Here is a 12,034-nt window from a genome sequence, read left to right as displayed (position 1 = left end):
AGAGTTGTGGGCATTGTCACTGTAGTGACAAGATGTTGATTCCTGTGCATTCATAAGCATTCTAAAGCATCAGATCAATCTTCCCCCAGCCAGCAGGAAGGCAAAGCCAGGGTCCCTGCAGTGCTGGGGCTGAGGGATGTGCAGAATGAGCTGTGCAGCACCTGTGCTTCATCTCCCAATGCACTGAGCCACACCATTTCCTTGTCACAAAGCTGATGTGTACATGGTCTTGGAAGAAAACTCTTCAGGCTAAGTGTGCTTGATTGTCCTTTACCTGGAGCATCTGCCTTGAGTGTTTGGAAGCAGGTGAGCTGCATCCCACCTGTGAGACACAGAGTCTGTGCTGCTTTTGTTACAGGCAACTGCCTGGCCTGCAGGGACAGGTGAGAGCAGAAGAGCTGTGTGTGAGAGCCTGGCTGGTTTTGTCTGCTCTGAACAGATTGTCCAGGTTTAACCCCAGCCAGCAGCAAAGCGCCAGGTGCCACTTGCTCACTCACTGCCCTGCCAGCCCCATCAGGGAGGGAATCAGAAGAGATGAAATGAAAAAGTTGTGGCTTGAGAAAAAGATGGTTTAGTAGGTAACCAAAGGTTCTCCATTAGAAGAAAGCAAAGGAAGGAATTAATTCACTGCTTTTCTAAGCTGGGGTTTTACCACTGTCAAAATAACAAAGTTGATCTTTCTTTTTATTTTTGTTCATTATGACATCTGAGTAAGACATTGGCTTTAATACAGGACAACACATCATAATGAAACGGAAAATGAAATTAGTTTTTCAATTCCTGGAAATGCAATTAAAACTTCTTTCATGGGCAAACTATTTATGTTATACAGTAACCTGAGTAGCCTTTCTGCTCTCAGAGCATTTTCTCTGCACACCCTGACAAATGAGCACCATGTCAGGGCAGCATATGAACCTCTCACATCTCTACTTCACCCAGGAAGGCGAGAGTGTTGCAGTGTGAACTGGCATTAGTTTGTCTGGGGAATTGTATTGTTCGTCTTGAAAGCTGCAAGATTTCCCAAACTGCAGAAGTTTGTAGTTGTACTGGGCATCTCTTTGCAGTCAGGGTGATGTTGTTCATTACGGGCTGCCTTTTCTTGGAACCTGGTGGGTGCATTGAAAGGATTTGGTGGAACACAGCCCAAACCATAAGGTGAGAATGTGAGGAGGAGCAGCAGAATCCATCAATTGCTGCATTTTGAGCCTTTGTAGGAGCTTTTGGCAAGGCCCAAGACCTGCATTTGCCATGGAATCGAGTCAAGGCTGTTCTTTTCTCAAGACCAGAGAGAAATGTCCTTGGGTGTGGGCAGGGGCAGAGCCTGTCCCTAAACGAAGGGCTTTTGTAGACATTTCAAGCATCTGAATGTGGCGCACACCAGAGGATGAAAACCTGGGCTGATTCAGTGCAGGCCAGGGAAGCCCCAGCCTTGTTCACCCTGGTCCCCTTGTCTGTGTTTGTGGGGGGGCTAACATAAATCAAATCCATCAGCTTTCTGCTGCAAAGTCTTTGGTTTTTACCTGAGGCCATTTGGGATCCCTCTGCAGCATCCTCTGCCGTTTTTGGTAGCAACTGATACACTGGTACCCAAGGCAGGTTTAATCATGATCCAGTGGTTGTTGTTCTGGAGGAAAATGCATCCAGCAGAGTGACAGAGTGCAGGGTCAGGGCTGTCCCATCACTGGAAGATGGTAGGATGGGATGATGACTTGAGGATAGAGTCTCCCCATAATGAGGTGGCGGCCACACTTCCTCGATACCAAGATGACATTTTCAACTGGACTGCTGTATTTGGCACTACACTAGGGAGTGGAGCCCTCCTGCAGCACGGGATGGGTGGTACCAGACGTGCAGCTGGGGGGTCAGGAAGGGCAGTGACCTCAGAGCGATAACGCAATTTCCTCGAAAAAACCTATTTTTACTGGGAGTAGCGGTCCGGGAGCGCGGCCGCGGCAGCAGCGGGACAAGTGCAGAGGTGAGCGGGGCTCGGGGGATGCGAGCGGGCGTTCCCAGCAGGACGCGGCCCCTGCAGGCTCTGCCGGGCGGCCGCAGGTGCCGCAGGGCCCGGGCCCGGCCGGGCAGCGCGGGCAGCCCCGGGGAGCCGCGTCCCGGCAGCGGAGCGGGCCCGGCCCGGCCCCGGCGGAGCCCCGAGCGGAGCGCGGCCGGGAGGGGAGCGCGGGCACGGCGGGCGGGCGGGCGGGGGCAGCCGGGCACGGCGGCAGCAGCCGGACGCCCGCCCGGCCCGGCCCGGCCCCGGGCGGATGCGCTGCCTGCGAGCGGCGCCCTTCGCTGCCTCGCCCTGCGCCGGCGGGCGGCAGCGGCCCCGAGCCGGCTCCGGCCCGGCCCGGCCCCGCTCCGGCAGCCGCTGCCCTCGGCGCCCGCCGCTGACACCCTCCGTGCCTGCGCTCCCGCCAGCTGCCCCTGCACAGCCCTCGCCTGCCCGCTGCGCTCTGCCCTGCGCTCAGCCAGCCCGGCTGCGCCTGCACCGCCTCACTGCGCCAGCCCGGCATGGGACAGAAGAATTGCAAACCCCAGCCCGGGGACCTGATCGAGATCGTCCGGCCAGGTTACCAGCACTGGGCCCTCTATGTGGGAGATGGATATGTCATCCATCTGACAGGTAAGGCTTGTGCAGCCTGGCAAGGTGCAGAGCTGGTGTTGGGATGCCCCAGGAGCCCTGTCTCCCTCCCTGGGCCACTGTGTGTGCAGCTGTTCTTTCCAGAAGCAGTCAGAAACCCATGCGAGGTCCTGGAGGGGCCAGAGACGGTCTGCGTGACTGCTTTATCTGCTCCTTGGCTTCCGCAGGCGATGGAGCCTCATTCAGGTTGTTCAGCGCCTCAGCAAGTGGTGGCACAAGAGCGAAGGTGAAGAAAGAGCACCTGAAGGATGTGGTGGGATATCTAAAATGGCGTGTCAACAACAAGTATGATTGTTACTGCACTCCTTTCCCTGTGAAGGTGATCATCCGGCGTGCCGAGCTATGCATTGACAAGGAGCTGCGATATGATGTGCTTCGCATGAACTGTGAGCACTTTGTGACAATGCTTCGCTACGGTGAAGCACTCTGTGAGCAGGTGAGTGTCACGGGGTGAGCCCTGGGTGCCTCCCAGAGCAGCTCCTGGCTGCTGGCTGTGAGCCGGGCACTGGGACACAGCCTGCAGCCTGCAGGGCACAGCCCAGTGCCAGGCGTGGGCTCCAAAGCAGCGCTGCCTCCCCAGAGCCCCTGGCCCTGCAGGGTCCCTGTGCTCTGGCTGCACCCTGGCAGTGCCCTCTCCCTGAGTGCCACCTCCTGGGGGGACAAACCTGGCTGCTGCCCCTTCTGATAATGGTGCAAAATTCTTTCCCTTTTTTATTAACTCTCAGTATCTCTGCCTTTTTCACATTATCATGTTGAGGAGGGCAGGGCTGGTGTGTAAATATAAGTGCTCATCATGATTCCAGCCTGTGTTTTTCTTTCTCTTTTATAGGTCAAAAATGCGATTCTTAACGGTGAAATAGTTGCAGGAATTGCTATCCTTGCTGTTGGTGTTATTCCACCTTTTAATGCCTTTCTTGCTGCTTGTGGTGCTGTTGTTACTGGTCTTGCTGCTGGTTTTCGTGGCGTTGGTGTTGTTGTTCAGAAGGCATTGTCCCAGGGCAAATCCAAGCGGTCATACCACTGATGGGCTGTCAGAGCAAGGCAGGGAGAGCTCCTGGCCACAGTGGTCACGGCTCAGCTTTTGCTACACACTCCATTGCTGCTATGAGACACGAAATAAAAGGACACGTACATGCAACTCTCCAAGGTAAAAAAGAGGGTGTTTAATTTCTGACTCCAACTTTTATAGATTTCCAAAAGTGACATTCCAATGACACTGGACAAACCAACAGTCCATCAAATTTCTCCTACTCCATTAAAGAATGCAGAACAATAATTTATTGGCATAAAGTGCTGGAGAAAGTCTGTTGCAAGAATGTAAACATCAGATGGCTTAGAAAAACTACCAAAAACAGGGCAAAACACCATCAAGGGTTCCTAGCAACTATGCCACCCTTGCTGTAAACATTAAATAAGCCTTCATAAAATGCCTGAAATCTGCACTCATATTTCCTTGAAATTCTCATTTATCTTTTTGAGCATAGCTTTGTTTGCAAGTTTGCAAGTTAAAAAATTCAGCCTTGCTTCTCCCTGCCATCCCAGTAAGGAATAGCAAGTCAAAATTGTCACCATTCAAGATGATCCTCAGCACCTCAAGCCTGCTTTGACCATGAGTTTTTATTTTATTGTGTGTGATGGTTTTTGTGGTAATCTGGGAGAAATTGTAAGCAAGTTATCCATTCCTTCCCCATCCCACACACCTCCCCTCGAGTGCTTTGCTGAGTGCTGCTGCAGACTTTTCTTCCTGATTTGATCATCTAGCTCATCGAGGCTCGTTTTGTGTATCACTGCAATAAAAAGGACTGCTGAGGTTTGACCGGCTGAGTCTTGGTGTGTTTGTGTTCTGGTACAAAAGATAGAAGTCTGCTAAAATGACGGGGACCTTCCTGGAAGAGAAAGAAGACCCCTCCTCCAGGCGATTATGACTTCGAAAGCATGGGACTTGCAGGCAGAAATAAGGGAAGAGGGATCAGTTTTTCACTAGAAAAATTTCAGCCCAGCGCGGGCAAGAGTTCCACCCGCGGAGCCGCAACCCGCGGAGCGCCGCTGTCCCTGCGGGGCGGCTGTGCCGGGGCTGCGGGGCCGGGGGAGCCGCGGGGAACCCGCGAGGGAGCGGCGGCGGCAGCGGCGGCACCGGCTGGGAGCGACACAGCGACACAGCGACACAGCGACACAGCGACACAGCGACACAGCGACACAGCGACACAGCGAACAGCCACTGCCACAGGGCGGGACGGCACACGGACACCGACACCGACACAGGGCGGGACGGCACACGGACACCGACACAGGGCGGGACGGCACACCGACACCGACACCGACACAGGGCGGGAGGGCACACAGACACCGACACACGGAGCAGCCACCGCCACAGCGCGGTGCTGAACCGCACACGGACACCGACACACAGACACTGACACACAGACACCGGCACACGTACACCGACACACGGACACACGGACACCGACACACGGACACACGGACACCGACACACGGACACAGACACAGCGGGGCCGGCTCACGGCGCAGCCCAGTCCCGGCACAGAGCGCAGCCCTGCCCGCGGCACCGCAAGACGGCTCCGATTCCCCCGAGCGCAGGACAGCACCAACAGCCACTAAACTGCCAAAACCCCCATTCCCCTCCCCAAACCACTCCGCTGATGTGCCAGGGATATCAGCCCCTTCCCTTACAGGGCTCATTCACCCGCCATCCATCTCCACGCAGTCATCCTCTCCTACTCCCAGGGTCTTCACCATGGCAATGGGAAAAATTCACCAAGAAGCCTAAACCCGTAAGAGTGGGAAAGCCCTGGCTGCCAGGTCTGCAAAAGGACAGGCAGGGAATGTGCTGTGTCTTGAAACCTTAGGCAGCTTGTGCTGCCCAAACGGAGCAGCTCCTGGGAGCGGGGGAGATGGGAAGCAAGGGCAGGTCTTACAGGCTGTATCCTCCTGTGTTTTACAGGGGCATTCTGATTTTGGGGCGATAGTGTTTTGCTCAGTTTTTCCCTGCCTACAAAGCGTTCCTTTTCCTGGCTCATCTGACTCTCTTAGGCAGCAGCAGCAGAGCCCCAGTGTGGGGAGGTCTGACAGAAAAATCCCAGGTCTTTCTCTCAATCAGCTTTTCTTCGACTGTGCCTTCAGACTTTCCCACTTCAACACCGTATGTGCAGTGATTGCTGACCTTGGACTAGAACAAGCCTGCCAGGTGATTTTTATGATCCCTTTTCAACCCATATTCATCTCCTTCCAGGATTCTGCTCTTTGAGCTGCCAAAACACTGAGGTGCTTAAAGAATTAATAAGGCATCAAGGTGACATTGACCCTCAGAGTTGTGGGCATTGTCACTGTAGTGACAAGATGTTTATTCCAAAGTGTTCATAATCATTCTAAAGCACCAGATCAATCTTCCCCCAGCCAGCAGGAAGGCAAAGCCAGGGTCCCTGCAGTGCTGGGGCGGAGGGATGTGCAGAATGAGCTGTGCAGCACCTGTGCTTCATCTCCCAATGCACTGAGCCACACCATTTCCTTGTCACAAAGCTGATGTGTGCATGGTCTTGGAAGAAAACTCTTCAGGCTAAGTGTGCTTGATTGTCCTTTACCTGGAGCATCTGCCTAGAGTGTTTGGAAGCAGGTGAGCTGCATCCCACCTGTGAGACACAGAGTCTGTGCTGCTTTTGTTACAGGCAACTGCCTGGCCTGCAGGGACAGGTGAGAGCAGAAGAGCTGTGTGTGAGAGCCTGGCTGGTTTTGTGTGCTCTGAACAGATTGTCCAGGTTTAACCCCAGCCAGCAGCAAAGCACCAGGTGCCCCTTGCTCACTCACTGCCCTGGCAGCCCCATCTGGGAGGGAATCAGAGGAGTTGCTGTGAAAAACTTGTGGCCTAAAAAAAAAAATAGTTGTTCTTTGCTTTTTTTAAACATTAGTTTTTCAATGCTTGAAATAATCAAGACAAGAATTCCTGTTGTTTTTCTGCTCTCCTTTGTTATTACATCCTTCCCAATATTTTTTTAGTTTCAATACAGGAAAACATGATATAGCCAAACTGAAACTGAAACTCATTCTTGGATCACTGGCAATGCAATCAAAACTTTTTGCAGCTGTACCAGTTAGGTGGTTTTATAGCTGTCCATGAGTACAGTCAAAGCTGTTCTTTTCGCAAAAGTTGAAAAAAATAACAATGTATGTGCTCTGAGGCACAGCCAGGACGGGTGCAGCCCCTCCCTAAATGGAGGGGCTTTTGTAGGGATGTCAGCCATGTGAATCTGGTTCACATCAGAAGATGGAAACTTGGGCTGAATCTGCAGCATCATGCAGCTCAGAGCCTGGCTGTAGGGTCTCACTCACTCTCTTTATTGTGTTTGCAGGTGGGTTCACGTAAATCTAATCTGTTGCAGACTAAATTGCTGCTAGTAAAGTCCAGGGTAAAGAAGCAAAAAAGGCTTTTGCATAATATCCATAGATGTTTAATTCAGCCACGCAGGGAGATGTTCTACTCTCAGATCCGCACCCCCCAAGGTCCCACTCTCTCCCCAGGGGCCTCCCGACTGACCTTGGTCTCCGGGCAGTATCAAGGTGAGGCCTAGGCAGGGAAAAGGGAGGGAGAGCCTCAGGAACACCTATGTTCAGGCATCGGAACAGGGGAAGGAGCCAATGGGGTGTAACTTAGCAGAAGCTCCTCCAGGGCCTCCACAACTCCCCGTTTTTTATATTATTAAGAAAGCTTTTCTGAAGGAACAACTGAATTAACTCAAAATGGCAAACACATTCAAAAGCACCTAAAAGACAATTTTCAAAATGCAAACAGTTACGAGTCCCCAATGTCCAAACAGATTTTTTTGGAGTGTCTTAGAGCTGGCAGGATAGATGTGGGGTTTTCTTAGCACAGTTCTTCAGGAAACTGAGTCAGGAGAAGATTTCTTCAGCAGGGGCTGTTTCTCTGTCTCCTGTGGTAAAATGGTCAGCTGTGATAGACTCTGCACAAGGCAGTGTAGGTGGTGGTGTGCCTGTTGGAAACTCCAAATAGAAATCATTACTTTAAGAAAAAATGGTTACTTTAGGGAAACTTTCCTTTCTTTCCCTCCTAATCATGCTCCCTCTGGTATTACAAAGGAACTCTGGGGACAGGGATTAGTGGAGGGAGACCATGGGAGAGGGGAAAGTGTGGTAGGAATTTGTGGGAACATAAAATAGAGGTAATAGGACAATGGAACGGAAAAGGGAAAGAGAGAGGGGGGCAGGAAGGCCACAGGAATTGGGGAAGGGTATTAGAAGAAGTGGGACTTACCGGACTGAAAGGTTCTTTCATTATTGACATGGGCTTTTGGATTCAGGACAGCTCACCTGTGTTCTGTGCTCTTCTTGCTTTTAGGCTGTTGCTGGGGCTTGATGGTTGTTGTTTTGGGGTTCTATTTCTTTGGTAGGTGTGTGGAGGACTTCTATGGTGTGGATAATATTTTGAAGGTTTGTAGTCTGGTGCATGTTTGCTACCTTGCACTGGAACTCCACCAGGTCCTGTCACATCGGCTTCTTGGGGGCCTTTTCTTCCTTGTATTATATTAAATTCCACAATTTCTCCATCTCCCAGACTCTGGAGGTGTTTCTTGGGATTATTCCTTTTTATAGCAGTCTGATGAACAAACACATCTTCTTTGTTATCATTCCAGGTTATGAGACCGTATTTGTTTTTTACATTGAACCATCTTACTGTCCCCAAAACGTTCATGGCAAGGACTTTTTTACCTGTGCCACTGGGTTGGTGTTGGTGTTGCCGGACGCGTTGCTGGCGCGCTGCCGAGCCAAGTGCGTTCCGCTCCGGCGCTCAGGCTCGGCCCCCTCCCGGGGTCTGTCTCAGCTGGTGTCCGCGGGCATTGCCGGTGCGGGGCTCTCAGAGCGGTGGCGGTGGCCGGGGAGCGGCGGTTTCGCTGCCAGGGCTGCGGTTCTGAGCCATCCCCCGGCGGGGCTGTCCGCCCGCCCTGTGAGAGCGGCGCCCCGGGCCCGCCGGTTCCCTCGCCCGCCCTCGGCCCGAAGGAGCGCTGGACAGCGAGCAGCGGCCGGCTCGCCCTGGCCTCGCTGAGCGCCGGCGGGGCGGCCGCGGCTTTCCGCGGGGGGAGAGCCACGGCGGGGCGCGGAGCGGCGCAGCCCTGTGCGAGGGGATACGGCTCAATATTACCATCCCTAGCGCGTCTCACGGTGCTGCAGCAATCGGGGTGAACACGTCCGTGGGAGGAGGCGCGGGGAGCAGAGCGCGGAAGGGGAGACCCCACGGCCCCTGCCATGCGGTCTCCAGCATCTTGGGCAGCGGGAGTACAGAGCCTGGGGGAGTCTTTCCTTGCGACAAGGGAGGGGATGCAGGGGAACAAAGAGAGGAACGCGGAGGAGGGGTTTTTAGCTGGTGTTCATCCTCAAGATTCACAACGCATTTCATCATCATACTAAATAAAGGACGGAATTCTGTGTTAGTTTTTGACCTTTCCCAAAGTACTTCCAAGAATTCATCGGTTAGGACTAAGTTCCGGAAAATATAAGGAAAATGCTTAAATAACCACTGTACAAAATACTTCAACTCCTCCTCTGAAAAGCAAAAATTTTCTTGAAGAAAGGACTTTTAAAGGTAGAGGTAAACTTCTTGTTGCGCATGGGTGAGTGTTGTCTCCATCTTAGCCCAGTCTCTTCCCAACACCTGAGAGTACAAGGAGGAAGGAACTAAATTTTCAAACTCACCACACTGGGGTAAGAAAACTCTTGAGGTGGTCTAGTGCAGATGTTTTCCAGGAGAGGAGGTCTCAGACTAATCTGGAGGCCCCACGTTTAGGGCACCTTTTGTTGCAGCCTGAATTGCTGCTAGTAAAGTCCAGGGTAAAGAAGCAAAAAAGGCTTTTGCATAATATCCATAGATGTTTAATTCAGCCACGCAGGGAGATGTTCTGCCCTCAGACCCACACCCCCCAAGGTCCCACTCCCTCCCCCAGGGGACTCCTGGCTGACCTTGGTCTCCGGGCAGTATCAAGGTGAGGCCTAGGCAGGGAAAAGGGAGGGAGAGCCTCAGGAATACCTATGTTCAGGCATAGGAACAGGGGAAGGAGCTAATGGGGTGTACCTTAAGACAAGCCCCTCCAGGGCCTCCACACTAATCCGGGCTTTTGCTGCACAGTCTTGTGCATTTGTATGGGGCCATTTCAAATCCCTCTGCAGCATCCTCTGCCAATTGTGGCATCAACTGTTTGACAGGTACCTGTTATAGATACATATTATAATATTGGCTTTTTGTAAATTTTAAACTGGATTTTATATGTGTGATGTCAAAATAACTTTGTTATAAAGATATAGTTTTTATTTCTCTTGTTAATTAAGCTTAGACATATTAGTGAAATAGCTATGTGGGTGTTAAAATGCCTGCTTGGATGAGATAAAATCCAATTAACATAGGATGAGGACACTTGGTACAGATAAGCCAGCTATCAACACTCACAGTCTGAAGCCTAAAATGGAAATGATAAAGAGAAGGAGCCAAAACCACAGCCAAGAAATATGCACGCTCTAATAAAGAGGACCCAAGGAGGGGCCATGTAAAATATTTAATGGAAAATGTAAACTAGTTTATGGATATGTATAAAGGTCTATAAATATGCAACAGGCAGATGTAAGGAGCAAAGGTATTTAAGGGATATCCCCAAAGAAGACAAGGTGCTGTTGGCTGAGTGCCAAGATGCACCGGGCCATAATAACCTTTGCTGTATGGTCCTTGTCTCCTGATGTCCTTTATAAAACTTTTAACTTTTCACAAGAGAGTGAATGTATTTTTCACAGTACCCAAGGCAGGTTTTAATCAGCGTCCAGGGGTGGTTGTTCTGCCAGGAGATGTCCTGTGGAATGACAGGGATAGTGCTGTTGCCCATCACTGGACAGGAGGATCATCTGGGGACAGAGGCTCACTGCAATGAGGCGGCAGCTCGGCTTCCTCAGGTACAAGATGAGATTTTCTAATCAACAGGAGTTCCTTGGCACCAAGACCTCTTTGGGGTGGGGGTCGAGTGTTTTGGAACGGGCCGGCTCCGGAGCAGTGCTAGCAGTGAGCCCGGCAGGATTCACGCAAATACGCAATTTCTTCTGCCATGAGTTTATAATGGGTGCAGCGGGCCGCGAGAGAGCATGGCAGCAGCGGCACCTACCCTGAGGAGCGGAGCCCTCCCACTGCACGGGATGGGTGGTGCTGGACGTGCAGCTGCGGGGCCAGGAAGGGCAGTGACCTCAGAGCGATAACGCAATTTCCTCGAAAAAAACTATTTATACTGGGAGTAGCGGGCCGGGAGCGCGGCCACGGCAGCAGCGGGACAGGTGCAGAGGTGAGCGGGGCTCGGGGGATGCGAGCGGGCGTTCCCAGCAGGACGCGGCCCCTGCAGGCTCTGCCGGGCGGCCGCAGGTGCCGCAGGGCCCGGGCCGGGCTGGGCAGCGCGGGCAGCCCCGGGGAGCCGCGTCCCGGCAGCGGAGCGGGCCCGGCCCGGCCCCGGCGGAGCCCCGAGCGGAGCGCGGCCGGGAGGGGAGCGCGGGCACGGCGGGCGGGCGGGCGGGGGCAGCCGGGCACGGCGGCAGCAGCCGGACGCCCGCCCGGCCCGGCCCGGCCCCGCTCCGGCAGCCGCTGCCCTCGGCGCCCTTCGCTGACACCCTCCGTGCCTGCGCTCCCGCCAGCTGCCCCTGCACAGCCCTCGCCTGCCCGCTGCGCTCTGCCCTGCGCTCAGCCAGCCCGGCTGCGCCTGCACCGCCTCACTGCGCCAGCCCGGCATGGGACAGGACAATTGCAAACCCCAGCCCGGGGACCTGATCGAGATCGATCGGCCACGTCATAAGCACTGGGCCCTGTACATGGGGAATGGATATGTCATCAATCTGACACCTTCCGGTAAGGGTATTGCAGACTTGGAAGGTGCAGGGCCCTTCTCGTGTGCTCCCAGAGCCCTGTCTCTCTCCATGGGCTGCTGGTGAGCCCTCTGTGTGCTGCTGTCCTTTGCAGGAGCAGAGGAAACCCATCTGAGGTCTTGCAGAGGCCAGAGAGGGTCTGTCTGCTTGTTTTATCTCTTCCCTTCTATTTACAGGAAAACTACTCATTAATGTGGGAATGCACACTGTGCCAGTATTCATCAGAAAGGTGATAAAGCAGCGCCTGGAGGAGGTGGTGCAAAAGAATACATGGTGTGTCAATAACGAGTCTGATCAGTACCACTGTCCTCTACCAGTGGAGGAGATCATTTGTCGTGCTAAAGATTATATTAACAAGGATTTCACATATCGTGGGTTTGGTAGCAACTGTGAGCGCTTTGTGAAAAAACTCCGCTATGGAGAAGGATTCTCAGACCAGGTGAGTGTCAGGGGTGAGCCCTGGGTGCCTCCCAGAGCAGCTCC

At 53.2% G+C, this 12,034-nt stretch overlaps 2 protein-coding genes and 1 long non-coding RNA gene across 6 annotated transcripts in view; 2 read left to right on the top strand and 1 right to left on the bottom strand.

Moving 5' to 3' along the window:
* The window catches only part of LOC134423708 (uncharacterized), a 40,776-nt gene that overhangs the window by 23,403 nt on the left and 5,339 nt on the right, over positions 1 to 12,034 (top strand). Inside the window, exons 1-3 of one of the 3 annotated variants that reach the window (XM_063167004.1) lie at positions 10,947 to 10,980; positions 11,324 to 11,534; positions 11,728 to 11,990. The exons of the other annotated variants lie outside the window; for them this stretch is intronic. Of the exons in view, the coding sequence (XP_063023074.1) occupies positions 11,417 to 11,534; positions 11,728 to 11,990 (381 nt within the window). The 5' untranslated portion in view covers positions 10,947 to 10,980; positions 11,324 to 11,416. Of the gene's footprint in view, positions 1 to 10,946; positions 10,981 to 11,323; positions 11,535 to 11,727; positions 11,991 to 12,034 lie in introns of those variants that run through there. 3 annotated transcript variants of the gene reach the window in all.
* LOC134423710 (phospholipase A and acyltransferase 1-like) lies at positions 1,938 to 4,454 on the top strand. Of its 2 annotated transcripts, XM_063167008.1 has the most exons (5): positions 1,938 to 1,975; positions 2,416 to 2,620; positions 2,806 to 2,864; positions 2,958 to 3,074; positions 3,468 to 4,454. In XM_063167008.1, exons 2-5 carry the CDS (start codon positions 2,509 to 2,511, stop codon positions 3,660 to 3,662), a joined length of 483 nt encoding a protein of 160 aa, XP_063023078.1. In that variant the 5' UTR covers positions 1,938 to 1,975; positions 2,416 to 2,508; the 3' UTR covers positions 3,663 to 4,454. The 2 variants fall into 2 exon arrangements, with proteins under 2 accessions (XP_063023078.1, XP_063023077.1); XM_063167007.1 differs by having other exon boundaries at positions 1,942 to 1,975; positions 2,806 to 3,074.
* On the bottom strand, positions 6,600 to 8,451 carry LOC134423715 (uncharacterized). Its single transcript, XR_010029185.1, has 2 exons — positions 7,923 to 8,451; positions 6,600 to 7,651 (listed from the first exon to the last, which is right to left on the bottom strand). It is a non-coding gene; the product is annotated as an uncharacterized LOC134423715 (long non-coding RNA).

Source organism: Melospiza melodia, chromosome 12 (assembly GCF_035770615.1).
Source record: "Melospiza melodia melodia isolate bMelMel2 chromosome 12, bMelMel2.pri, whole genome shotgun sequence".
Taxonomy (NCBI): Eukaryota; Metazoa; Chordata; class Aves; order Passeriformes; family Passerellidae; genus Melospiza; species Melospiza melodia.
The sequence above is the reverse complement of the archived record's forward strand: the minus strand, read 5'-3'. Positions and strand labels throughout refer to the sequence as shown.

Bases quoted from the DNA above. Each gene is read 5' to 3' on its own strand.
- LOC134423710 (XM_063167007.1), top strand. From the start codon at position 2,509: ATGGGACAGAAGAATTGCAAACCCCAGCCCGGGGACCTGATCGAGATC. The intron at 2,621-2,805 runs GTAAGGCTTGTG...TGGCTTCCGCAG, and splicing joins ATATGTCATCCATCTGACAG to GCGATGGAGCCTCATTCAGG. The intron at 3,075-3,467 runs GTGAGTGTCACG...TCTCTTTTATAG, and splicing joins GTGAAGCACTCTGTGAGCAG to GTCAAAAATGCGATTCTTAA.